Consider the following 13,628-nt stretch of genomic DNA (forward strand, 5'->3'; position numbering starts at 1 on the left):
CTTATAAAATGAAAAGATTGCACTGTATGGTCTCTAAGGTCTCTTCCATCTCTAGCTCTCTGATCCTCTCAATGCTGAGGCTTGGATGCCTACTGAGGGCATCATTATACTCCTGTTTGTATTGTAAGGAGGTCCAGTGTACAAAGGGTAAGAGATGATTTTCCTCTAGGCTGTTGCTGGTTGTGGAGAATCTCTTCGGGCTCCTTAGAAGTGACAGTAATAGTGAATTGCTTCGTGTAAGACTTAATTTCTTCCTCCCAGCTCTCCATCCATGAGACAGATGACCCCAATGACAAGCGCTTCCTCTTGGTGATGAAAGGAGCCCCTGAGAGGATCCTAGAAAAATGCAGCACCATCATGATCAATGGTCAAGAGCAACCTCTTGATGAAACCACAGCAGAGGCCTTCCAAATTGCATACATGGAGCTGGGAGGCTTAGGGGAGAGAGTTCTTGGTGAGTTGGCCTGGGATGGTGACAGAGCTGAAGGGGCCACTGGCAACTGTAATGTAAAAAAATTTAAGCTGAAAGAATTGGATGATAAGCTTATTAAAAACAGTGGAAGGTGATTCCAAAGGAAGTAAATTAATCCAAATTGAAAGAGTTTATATTCCTAAAGGACAGTGGAGATTATGAGAGGTAGTGGAAGGAGAAAAGCATATGACCAGTGGTTAAACATTCTTAAAAACACTTCAAAGATCCCTGATTTTATTAACAAACCCCCCATTCTCTAATGAAGAAACCATCAATGAACTCATAGATTCATGAACAGTTGCTCTATTTTTTTTTCTTTTTTAATAGTTGAGAGCTAGTTTTATTAGTATGGATGATTTACAGGAGAGAAACTTTCCATTTTTCTGCCTGACAAAAATTTAACGCCATGTTAAATTTTTCCTTCAGTCAATAAACATTATCAAGTATCACCAATGTGTTAGACACAGGGCTAAGCTCTAGGGATACAAGTACAAAACAAAAACAAAATTAGTCTCTGACCTCAAGGAGCTTAAAATCTAATAGGGAAGAAAACACAAAAAGAAGCTGAAAAGGGAGGGGAAGTCATGATGCAAAGTTCTAAAGTCCAAAATTAACATAGGTGGATGACAAATGGGAAGAATAGCTCTGCTGAACACCCTCTTTAAATAGAGGCCCTGAGTGCCGATGGCCCTACCCTCCAGTTATAGAATCCAATCAGAAAAACTGAGGGTTCTGATAAAATGTACATTTTATAAACTAAATTGCAGCACGATGAAATCCTTCAGTGATGAGCCTGGGGAAGGAAGACATGATGAAGAGTTGTGAAGAAGCCCAAAAGTATTGTAGCTGCTGAGAAATGAGAACTTTAAACAAAGGATCTATATAACACAACTATAATGGCTTTTAGGTGCCTTCCCACCTGAATGTCAAGTTCAAGCCTCAGTTTCCTTATACACAGAACCGAGGAGTTTGAAGAAGTTGACATGAGGTCTCTTTCAGCTTAAAAATGATTCTTTGACCTAATTTTTAACTTGATTCAAGAATGGCTTTCACAATATCCTATAGCTAGACAGATAATCCTTGTAGCAATCAGAGGATTCTATTCTGTCCCTAATAAGATTCCTTTTCTACAAATATTTATTGCACCTTTTCTGAGGAAGATGCAGGAAAAAGACTCAAGTTTCCATTCAAGAAAGAGGATTGAAAGAAAGAAAGAAAGAAAGAAAGAAAGAAAGAAAGAAAGAAAGAAAGAAAGAAAGAAAGAAAGAAAGAAAGAAAGAAAGAAAGAAAGAAAGAAAGAAAGAAAGAAAGAAAGAAAGAAAGAAAGAAAGAAAAATTAAAGAAAAAGAAAAAAGGAAAAAAGAAAGAGGATTCTTATGCTTTAATGTGCTTGTATGGTTTGGAAGCAGAATGACTCTTATTTCTAATCTTCATCCTTTTTTTATTAATGCCTTCCCCTCCTTGTTTCCCATGCATATCTACCACAGGTTTCTGCCATCTCTACTTACCAGAAGATGAGTTTCCAGATACCTATCCCTTTGATATAGATGCCATGAACTTTCCCACCTCTGACCTCTGCTTTGTGGGACTGCTATCATTGATTGATCCCCCTCGATCCACTGTCCCTGATGCAGTCACCAAGTGCCGCAGTGCTGGCATCAAGGTAGAGTTCCTTTTCTCCACCTCTAGGAATCTTTCATAGGTGCTAACATTCCTTTGAGGAAATTTACTTTTATGATTAAGTCCTCTCTACCAAGTCTATGCATTTTTCTTTTCCCTTTTACATTTGAGAGGCAACATGACAGAATGGAGAGAGAGCTGGGCTCAAAGCCAGGAAGACATGGGTTCAAGTTCCTTCTCATATATGGCAGACTCAAGACCTACTTGATATATCCTGGCTAAGTGATTATAGACAAGTCCTCTAGGCAGCTCTCTAAGACTAAATCACAGAGAAGGGTCCAATCTGCCCTGGTAGATGGCATTTCTTCATCAATGAAATTGCAAGTCCAGTCCCAATCTCTATTCTTTTTTAAGTTGACTATGTCAAATTTTTAGTGATTTTTCCCTTTAAAAATATCACAAGGTGCTTTGTATTGAAACTTCTTGCTACTGTTATTTTTTATCTAAGACTTTGACTCTCCGCTCTGGTGGAGTGGAGATATCATAGGAATGGCTGAATAATTACAAGAGCTTACATATATAATGCACTTATATGGTTTGCAAAATGCTTTAAATACATTATTTGGTTGAATCCCATTTTAATTTCCCCATGAGCCATGCCAGGCAATGAAAAGAAAAAGACCATTTTTTTTTAAATCAATGGTTGCTTTTGGCAGTATGGCATAGGACTCTATTCTCAACTCCATCATTATTAACTGATTCTGGACAAATCACTTAACTTCCCTGAAATTCCATTTTCTCATCTAAAAAGAGGAAACTTGAAAGTGTATATAAATATAAGCAATTGTGATTGTTATATTGATGTTAATAGACATAAAAAACCTTTTAAACATGATATACTATGTAGATCTAAGATCATAGTAGCTTTTAGCATTTTCTTAATTCTATCTCTTTGATCCTCTAAACTGGAATGTAAATGTTTTCTCCATATAAGGAAAGAAAAGAATCAAGGAACAATGGGACAAGCAAATATATGGGAAATGTATTGAGGTCTTGATCTTTTCCTGGGGAAGGAAAAGTATACATCTCAACTAAACCCCCCCCCCCAAGGGCAAATCTATCTTTAGCACTGACAAGAGTAGCAATGTTCACTTTTCCCTTTGCTTTTACTGGACACCCTTCTCATTGGTTATATCTGTTTCTCATCCACTTCAGGTCATCATGGTGACAGGTGATCATCCAATCACAGCCAAGGCTATTGCCAAAAGTGTGGGCATAATTTCAGCCAATAGTGAGACTGTGGAAGACATAGCAAAACGTCTTAATATTCCTGTGGAACAGGTTAACAAAAGGTAAAAGCAATGGTAATGGAACTCTGTTAGTGAGCTTCCCTTTGCTTCCAAAGAGCTCCAGCATTTTGAGGCTCATCACTTTGGGGCCTTTAGCCTCTTAGGCTGCTGCTGAGGGGTTGTTTATTTATAAACACATACATATACACAAAGCAAAATTACTTTTCCACTTAAGAGCTCAGGAAAGTTACTAATAGCAATTTTTTATCCAATATTAAGTCCATATTAAAATCAAAAAGGTATGAATCTGGAAATCGTGAATTTTTTAATTTAATAGATATATTTCAATATAACTGATTTTCTTGGTGATCTATTTCTTTTATGCATTTAAAACTATTATTCTGAGAAAGGATCTGTGAGCTTTATTGTTCCTATTCTTCATAACCTTATTTGAGATTTTCTTTGCAAAAGATACATCAGTGGTTTGCCACTTCCTTCTCCAGTTCATTTTACAGATGAGGGAAATGAGGCAAATAGAACTGAAAGTAACTTGTCCAGGATTACACAGCTAGTAAGTTTCTGAGATCAGATCTGAACTCAGGAAGATGAGTCTTCCTGACTCCAAGCCTGAATTTTATCCTCTGTACCATTTCACTTGTCCCACAGGCTTCCCAAAACACGACATAAAAAGGGTTTAAAACCTCTTTATACAGGTTCTCTCCTACCTAAAATGAACTCATTCATCACCTATAGTTTTGTTCAAGATTTATCTCAGATCCTCTGTGAATCCTTTCTTGCTCTCCCTAGTTGCCTATTTTCTTGTACTCCTGAAGACCTTTGCCTTTGTATCATGGATGCCAAGCATACTACCTTACATATAATTGGGACTTAATAAACATTTGTTGAATCAAATATAAAATAATATATAACCACATGAGCAATACACTAGGATTATATTCCTTCCAAGAAGGGAAATAGTTGCCTTTAGCTAAGAAGCCAGAAAGACTTCATTGAAGGGACAAGGCGTTACATTGGGATTTAAAGAATGAATAGGAATTCAAGGGACAATTCTAGGGAAGGGTATTCTAGTCACAAAGAGCAGCCAGACATTATTATTTCCAGGCACATCTCACTGTCAGCCCTTTTGGGGTCCCCTGTGGAAGGAAGGAACTTGGAAGTAGTCACTGCAAGGGATCCAATGTGAGTCCCCCATCTTGAAAGGAAATGACACTGATTGGAGATAATTACTGAGCTAGGCTTCTCTATTTTGGAGTAGTTGGGTGCATTAGTGAAGAAGTGAGAGACTAGCCACCTTCATAGTATTGTTATGTACTGAGTTTCTCAATGCAGAACTGAGAGCTGTCCTTTTTGCTAACTGGGCATTTCTTTGGCCCTTCTAGGGAGGCAAAGGCAGCTGTGGTAAATGGAATGGAGCTGAAGGAGATGAGCCAAGAGCAGTTGGATGAGATCCTCATCAACCACACTGAAATTGTCTTTGCAAGAACATCTCCCCAACAGAAGTTGATTATTGTGGAAGGCTGTCAAAGACAGGTAAGTGGCCAGGGAGGCCACATTTAGCAAGGTTCCTGACATATAATAGGTGCTTCTCAAATGTTTATTGACTGATTCATTGACAGATATCCAGATGAATCCAACTCAGATTCCAACTGACATTTTGTATGAAAAGAGACTTTGTTATAATATAAACCTCATTCTTAAAACATAGCTAAGGTTCCTTCACAAGCCTCAGGAAAAGAAATGAATGGTTCTTTCCAGGAAATTCAATTCAATTCTGCAAGCATTCATTATGCATTTACTGTGTTCTAGGCCCTGTGCCAAGCTTTGGAAATACAAAGGAAAAAAACTAATAATCACAATTAACATTTATATAGTGCTTTCTATCTCTAGTCATGGTGCTAAGATTTGATAAATATTATTTCATTCGAGCCTCACCACAAACCTGTGAAATGGGTATTAAGTGACTTGCCCAGGGTCACAAAGCTAGTAATAATCTAAGGCTGGATTTGAACAGAAGTCTTCCTAACTCCAGGCCCAACACTCTAGCCACTGAATCATCTAGCTCCTAGACTTCAGGAAAAAGAAAGCCCTCTAGATTCTATTTTGACATCAAGTATATCCTCCTATCCTTAACTTTGCAAATTACTATTTCTCTTCCCCTCAAATTGTCCTTCCCCTGCCCTCTTCATTAGTGAAAAAAGGAGTCAAAAATTAAAAACTAGATTTTTGTAATAAACATGCATGTTCAAACAAAGCAAATCCCCTCGTTGGTCACGTTCCAAAAAATGTCTCATTCTGTCTCATATATTCCACTTATCAGGTGGGGAGCATGATTCATCATTAATCTATTAGAATAGTGGTTGATCATTATGTTGCTGAGTCTTTCAAGTCTTTTATCTTTGTAATGTTGTTATTATATAAATTATATTGGTTTTGCTTTCTTTACTTGGCCTCAGCTCATACAAGTTTTCCTAGGTTTCTCCAAAATGGTCCCTTTGATTTTTTTCTTATACACAATAGTATAGACCCATGTTAGTGAACCTATGGCACATGTGCCAGAGCTTTCCAGAAGAGGGCTGTTTCCTTCCCCCTCTCCACATGTGCCTAAGAATATTTCTCCCATCACTCTCCCCTCTGCCCATCAACACAATGGGAGTACTTGATAAGGGGGGCTCACATACAGTGTAAGGGTGCAGTTTGGGCACTCGGTCTCTAAAAGGTACACCATCACTGGTATAGACCATTACAATTTCTATACCATTGCCTTGGATTGAATAAGTTTTCCTTGTTTAAGAAGATGATGGTCCTTCTAATGGTCATTCTCTAATTTATTAATCCTATTTGGAATGAAGCCATTTAGCTGGGCTTAGATACAAAGAAAACTAAGGAAAAATTAAGAACCTGTGCTCAGTATTTTATCACTAAAGATAGAGATGCCCATCTTTGTTCTCTACCACTTTATCATATGTATTAATTTAAAAGAATATTGGTAGGGAGCAGTGAGGTGGCTCAGTGAATTGAGAGCCCAGCCTAGAAATGGGAAGTCCTGGGTTCAAATCTGGCCTCAGCCACTTCCTAGCTGTGTGACCCTGGGCAAGTCATTTAACCCCCATTGCCTAGTCCTTTACCGCTCTTCTGCCTTGGAAACAATATATATTATTGGTTCTAAGAAAGAAAGTTGTTGTTTTTTTAAGAGTATTAGTGTGAACTTATTTCATATGGGAAAATATCCCTTTCCTCACAAAAGACTTGTAAAACATAGGGTCATCCTAACTTTAGGAGAAGATAGAGGCTATTATTTCTATCAATACTCTAGTCATTTGTCCACTTCTTGAAGTTTCTAAATTTAAAGTTTTAAATCCCACTGTTTTGAGGGGGGGGGTTGTTTTTCATTAAAGACATTTTTATTTATTTATCACATTAAAATACCCAGTTAACTCCCTCCATCCATCTCTCCACCACCACCACCCCCCACTAGAGAAAGCATTATTTGACAAAAAGATATAGATATATATAGATATAGATATAGATATAGATATAGATATAGATATAGATATAGATATAGATATAGATATAGATATAGATATATAAAGCTATGTCTTACTTATTTCTATTCATCAATTCTTTCTCTGGGCATTTAAGAGTCAAGAGAAACAATTATCCCACTGTGTTTTTCTAGGATGCTGTTGTTGCAGTGACTGGGGATGGTGTTAATGATTCCCCAGCTCTGAAGAAAGCTGATATTGGGATTGCCATGGGAATTGCAGGATCTGATGCAGCAAAAAATGCAGCAGACATGGTCTTACTAGATGACAACTTTGCCTCTATTGTGACTGGTGTAGAGGAAGGTAAGTTAGGTCCCTTCCATACAAAAGACATCTTACAAAAAGCCTTCATAGAGAATTGATTTAACCTTGTGGATCAAAGGCAATTTCTCTAAAGAAAAATTCTCATCATAGGTCGCCTAATCTTTGATAATTTGAAGAAAACCATTGCTTTTACCCTGACCAAAAACATTGCTGAGCTTTGCCCTTTCCTGATCTTCATTACTGCTGGGGTCCCCCTGCCCATCGGTACCATCACCATCTTGTTCATCGACTTGGGCACTGATATTGTAAGTAGATCTCTGGGGTATCAGGGAATAAAATATGGCCATGAGCTTTGGGGATCATTTTCTCTTCTATCCTCTCCCCTGAAGAGAATTAAATAACTTCTCAAAAGAGATGGGTGATAAAAATAAACTCTCTCCTAAACTGAACTTTCCAAACCATTCCATTTATCTGATGCTCAAAAAAATGTGCATGGTCCTTTATCAACAGTCCTCCATTCTGAAGATAAAATGCTGAAAATAGATCCACGTACTTCCTTTGGTTATCTTTGCATCTAGAATCAACCAAATTAATTCATAGGATCACAGGTCTAAAACTAGGTTAGAGATCATCCAGTTCAACAGTTTCATTTTATAGATAAGGAAACTGAAGCTTTAATGACTCACACAAGGATACACCAAGTCAACATCTTAAGGCCTGAGCAGGATTTTGACCTAGGTTCTCTAAATTCACAACAGATCATAATTAGAGAATAGTTGAAGAATAAGCAACATTATTGAAGATAAATTACTCATTTGACTTTGGAATACATGAATCTAGATTTGTGTAGATATTAGATAGTTGATAATTGAGAGCAAAATAGAAATAAGGCAAGGGAAACTATCCCTCGCTTTCTTCTCTACAGGTAGTAATATACTGGGTTACTCAAACTTTGTGGCATGGTTAGAAATCTGTTTGTTTTGACACTAATAATAAATGACTCTTATTGCTTGAAGGCTCGAAAGTTTCCTGGCCAAGCTGCTTCTAGAGCCTTAGGATTCATTTATGATCTCTATTCTATTTTCTGTCCAAATATTAACTGTATGTGTTCTACCTACCAGACAATGGTAAGTCACTGGATTTCACCATCTTCTTTCCCTGCCATAGATTCCTTCCATTGCCTTGGCCTATGAGAAAGCCGAGAGTGATATCATGAACCGGAAGCCACGCCATAAGAAGAAGGACAGATTAGTGAATCAACAGCTGGCTTTGTACTCTTATCTACACATTGGTATGCTGAGGTCTTTCTCATTTGTCATTTTGGTACCAAAAGTCTTTCCCCTTAAGTCCCCATCCCCTAATGAGTTTAGAAAGAAAAAAAATTTAATGGGTAGGGACAATTGGAAAGAGAATACCCTGAACTCATCAGTGTTCCTAAATTCTTAACATGTCTCATATGTCCATAGGAATCATACAATCTTTGGGAGCCTTCCTTGCCTACTTCACCATCTATGCAGAACAAGGATTCAGACCTACTGGACTCATTTTCTTACGGTCATATTGGGAAGATGATTATCTAAATGATCTTGAAGACAGCTATGGACAAGAATGGGTAAGAGAGATCAAAGTTCTAATCCCATTTATTCCCTATTCTATCGAGTGTTTGACCTGATTGATCCTAAAATGCCATCTTCTGGACTGCCCTCATATGACTACCTGATTAGAATCAATGAATGAAAGGAAAAGTCAATAAGCATTTATTGATTACTATGCCTCAGACACTGTCAGAGCATGAAATACAAATTCAATGAATGAAAAACATTTTCTATAGACATACAAAAGTCAGCCCTTGCCCTCAAAGATCATACATGCTAATGCTGGGAGAAAATAAGAAGGAATTGGTAGTGTAAAATTTTAATTAATATCTAATGACTCTAAGTATTATACTTTATATAGTTTATTAATAATCACTTGAAGTAGAAAGAAAATAAAATAAAAGAAATAGAAGTTCAAACCTAATTATCTAACAAAAAGTAAACCCATGTGTGTGGATTCTCCTGCCTGGCATAAAGCCCCTCCTCCACAAACCATGATCCAGGGAAAAGAGAGTGAGAGGGCAAAGCTGCAGAAAACTTATATCCTCCCTAATGTGAGAGGGACTATGGGAAGCTGGGATTTAGAGTTCTGGGGAGCACATCCTAATTACACAGTAGCTCATAACCCCTTTGATGCTTTCCCTGTCCCAGATATAAGCTGTAAGGAAGTAACCTGACACAAACACCCAAGAACAATGGTAGAGTTGATTTGATCATGATTCTAGAACTAGAAGAAAACTGACAGGAAAGATAAAAGGATACACTCATAGCACAAGTTCTGGAGATGAAAAGGGTGAAAGCTCCTGGTCATGGTCTCTGATTAGGCAATGTTTCTTCTTGACTGAGAGGTAGTAAACAATAGGTAGGGAATGGGCATATGGTCAATATACTGGTTTTTCTCCTTTTAATTGTTTTTCTTTATTACAAACTAGGAGTGGTGGAGTGAAACAGTAACTGGGAAGTGGCTAATAGGGGGAAACGTAGGAATAAAATATGCTTTCCCAAAAAAACATAAAAAATAATACAAAATAGAATGGAAATATATGCACTGACTCCAACTACATAAATGAAGAATACATTAAACCACACTAAATCTCAGGTTAAATATAATGGATAGTGTTAGTTACTACCTCATTAGCTGTTTTAGGGAGTTTGGGGTGGCTAGAGCTGTGGGTTTGGAGTTAGGAAGACCTGAAATCAAATTCTCTCTGCAACACTTGCTAGCTGGGTTACCATGGACAAATCACTTAACTTCTGTGTGCCTCGGTTTTCTCATCTGTAAAGTGGGAATAATAATGGTACTAAATGAAATAAAATTAAAAATTCTAAATAAGTGCTAGTTATTAATGAAATAGTTTTGTCTATATTTTATTAAAAACAAATGTCATTAGTTTAAAAAAAAACAGCAATGAGATAAGAGTCTCTTGGAGGGAAGTTTGATTTGTGATTGAAGACTGTCCCTTAGATCATGTAGTTAATCATGAGAAAAAAATGTTACCCAGCTCAGCCTAGATCCTTAGAGTTATCTGTAGTTCAAAGAAGTCGATGAACAGAAAGTGGGTAGAATTGTGCCTACTGGAACTGGAATTGATTTTCCAGAATAGAAATAATCAATAGAGAGGTGCAGAATATTTGAATAGCTTTGCTGTTTATCAGGACTAGTCTTTGCCTTTCATAATAGTTTGCTAGAGGCAGCTAGGTCATTCAGTAGACAGAATGCTAGGCCTAGAGTTAGAAAGACCTGAGTTCAAATCCAACCTCAGACACTTACCGTGGGAAAATTAGTTAGCCTCTGTTTGCCTTAATCCACTAGAGAAGGAATTAGCAAACGACTTCAATATCTTTGCCAAAAAACCCTATGGACAGTATTCAAATGCTATGGTGCACAGGGTCACCAAGAATTGGCCATGATTGAATGGCTCAACAACAACAGAGCCCACAGACATTAGCTTTGTAACACATTACAAAAGAACAACTAGACTGCAAGGTCCCCCACATGGGTGATAAGTAGAATAAATGACATCATCCTTTCTTTCCTACTCAACTGCTCCTCTTTTTGAATAACTGAGTAACCAGATGGTTACACATCTAGCAATAAGCTCTTATGAAACTTCCTTAAACATTCCCAAAAGCTTTCTCTCTTCCCAATCATTTGCAGACAAGATATCAGAGGAAATACTTGGAATGGACTGGATATACTGCTTTCTTTTCTGCAATCACAATCCAGCAAATAGCAGATTTAATCATCAGAAAGACTCGGAGAAACTCTATTTTCCAGCAAGGTCTCTTCAGGTATCAACCATACTATATATCAGAGACTTATGATGTAAAAAAGGTGAAGTTCTGTTGGCTTATTAAAGGAATTAATGTTATGATACCTACCACGGTAAAAAGATCTTCTGATAGTATCTCACAGATCACATTAGCTTGATAGACATCAGTTGGTCAATAAACCTTAAGTACCCAACCAAACCTGGCACTACACTAGTTACTGGGACAGAAAGAAAAGCAAAAAGCCATTTCTACCCCCAATCTGAATTCACAATCTAATGGGGGCTTGTAAACAACTATATACAAATAAAACACGTACAGGATAAATCGGAGATTATCAACAAAGGAAGGCATTAAAATTGAGAGATTGGGAAAGATTTTCTGTAGGATATAGGATTTTAGCTGAGATGTGGAGAAACCAAAGGAAAGCAGGAAGCAAAGATGAGGAGGCAGGGCATTACCAGCCTGGAGGACAAACAATGAAAACATCCAGAGTGGGGAGATGGAATGTCTTGTATGAAGAACAGCAAGGAAGCCAGGATTTGGGGGTGGGAGGGGAGTTAAAGGTATAAGAATACTGAAAAGGTAGGGAGCAGATTATAAAGGGCTTTGAATGCCAAATGAGATTTTATACTTGGTCCTGGATGTGAAAGGGAACCACTGGAGTTTATGGAATAGAGAGAGAAGGGGTTTATGTTTTCAGACCAACACTTTAATATCATTTGGGGACCTGAGAGGAAGAGGAGTGAAAAAAATGAGAAACTTGTGGCAGGGAGATGCACCAGTAGGTTATTATAATAGGCAAGGCTTAATAAAGTGATATGGGTCTACAAAGGGCAGTGTCAAAGAGAGAAGAAATTTGGACAGTATATGTCACAAAGGTGAAATCAATAAACCTTGGGTATTGATTGGTTATGGGGGAATAGAAGGATCGAGGGGGATAGTGAGGAGTCCAGAATGATTCCTAAATTGAGAGCCTGGGAGACTGGGAAGTTGGTGGTAGTAGGAAGAGGGGAGGAATAGCCAAGTAAATTAAAAATTTGTCCATGTTTATTTTTCTTACAGAAATAAAGTGATCTGGGTAGGGATCGCATCTCAAATTATCATAGCCCTAATCCTCTCCTATGGCTTTGGAAGTATTACAGCTCTGAATTTCACCACACTTCGGTGAGTTATCTGCCCTACTCTGGGAAAGAAAAGCATTAGCCACTATTTAGAGTAGAGTCTTAAATTAGGGGACCAGGTTGGGCTACTGTCAAGGTGTCTGGGTCAGAAATGAATGGCAAGGATTAAGACCATATATCTTCTTCTGGAAAAATAGTCAAGTCTGGTCAAGTTATCGAAGTAAATGAGAACAAATTCAAATCCAAATTCTCTTTGGAAAGATTTGAAGGAAAAAAGCACACTTTGCATCCTTATCTTTGAGTATTCCCTATTTTGTACTGTGCCTTAAAAGAAAAGAGCTGCTTTGGGCCAGTTTAGAAAAAGCCTTTCCTGCTTTTTTATATCCACTGAATGGGTTGAAGTTACCAAGAAGGCAGCAAAGTTAATAACTCCACCATTGTTTACCCAAGAAGCTGGTTCTTATCTTCTGACACATTTTGACTCTTGGATTTGGTTCCATTTTGTTTACAGTGTTCAGTATTGGTTTGTGGCAGTACCATATGCCATTATCATCTGGCTATATGATGAGTTCCGAAAACTCCTAATCAGGCGGTATCCAGGAAGTAAGTAACATCAATGAGAAGGATTGGGATCCATATTTAGGAGACTCTGCTGAGGTTTATTGAGCATTTGTCTTTTTACATCTCCCATGGGTACCATATTTCTTATTAACTCTCTTTCTCCCCGTACAGGCTGGTGGGATAAGAACATGTATTACTGAAATTGCCATTGGCTCCCAAGACCTCTTCATTTCTCCTCGGTGATCTTCAGTGTTCTCCAGTCACCTGCACTGGGAAATCTCTTGTGCAATATGGGCATCATCAAAATCCACTTACCAGAAGAAATATGTATGAAAGATTCTCAATTAATGCACTGTAAAATGAGATTAGCCTTTTTGTATAGGTAGTTTTTCTTCTGCACCTTGTCCTGTGTCCCTCTTGTTTGTTTAAAGTGTGTAAATTTCAAAAAAGGTAGAGAAGAAAAAGGACCTGTGGAATCTGTACATATTTTTCCTCGGTGTTTAATTGTATTGTAAAGCATGCACTTGCACTGGGTTTGAGACTGTTGAGTTTTATGAATTCAACCTGGGCACGATTATGTGAAGCACAAACCCTAGTAAACTGGCCTGGTAGAGAGGCCACATTTTAAAGTAAAGGATATTTTATAAAATAAGCTTGTGACCGTGTTGTTCTTAGAATCCCTGGGAAGAGGTGCTCTACTTCAGATAAGAAAGTAGCTGAAAACAGTAGGCAGAACACTGAGCCCAGAGTCAGGAAGACTGGAAATTGAATGCTGCCTCACACACTTTCTTAGCAGACACTTAACTATTGCCCTGAGCAATGTCTTAACTTTTCTTGGTCTTAATTTACTCATCTGTAAAATAGAGGTG

At 37.8% G+C, this 13,628-nt stretch overlaps 1 protein-coding gene across 1 annotated transcript in view; it reads left to right on the forward strand.

Annotated features, from left to right (window-relative positions):
* LOC100022970 (potassium-transporting ATPase alpha chain 2) overlaps window positions 1-13,415 on the forward strand; it is a 31,020-nt gene extending 17,605 nt beyond the window's left edge. Inside the window, exons 12-23 of the mRNA XM_007495177.2 lie at window positions 262-454; window positions 1,960-2,135; window positions 3,308-3,444; window positions 4,782-4,932; window positions 7,079-7,247; window positions 7,359-7,513; window positions 8,376-8,499; window positions 8,675-8,820; window positions 10,962-11,095; window positions 12,140-12,241; window positions 12,710-12,801; window positions 12,931-13,415. Coding sequence (XP_007495239.1) covers window positions 262-454; window positions 1,960-2,135; window positions 3,308-3,444; window positions 4,782-4,932; window positions 7,079-7,247; window positions 7,359-7,513; window positions 8,376-8,499; window positions 8,675-8,820; window positions 10,962-11,095; window positions 12,140-12,241; window positions 12,710-12,801; window positions 12,931-12,959 — 1,608 coding nt within the window. The 3' untranslated portion in view covers window positions 12,960-13,415. The remainder of the gene's footprint in view (window positions 1-261; window positions 455-1,959; window positions 2,136-3,307; window positions 3,445-4,781; window positions 4,933-7,078; window positions 7,248-7,358; window positions 7,514-8,375; window positions 8,500-8,674; window positions 8,821-10,961; window positions 11,096-12,139; window positions 12,242-12,709; window positions 12,802-12,930) is intronic.
* Window positions 13,416-13,628: the final 213 nt, after the last annotated feature.

The sequence above is a fragment of the Monodelphis domestica genome, chromosome 4 (genome assembly GCF_027887165.1).
Source record: "Monodelphis domestica isolate mMonDom1 chromosome 4, mMonDom1.pri, whole genome shotgun sequence".
In the NCBI taxonomy this organism is placed as follows: Eukaryota; Metazoa; Chordata; class Mammalia; order Didelphimorphia; family Didelphidae; genus Monodelphis; species Monodelphis domestica.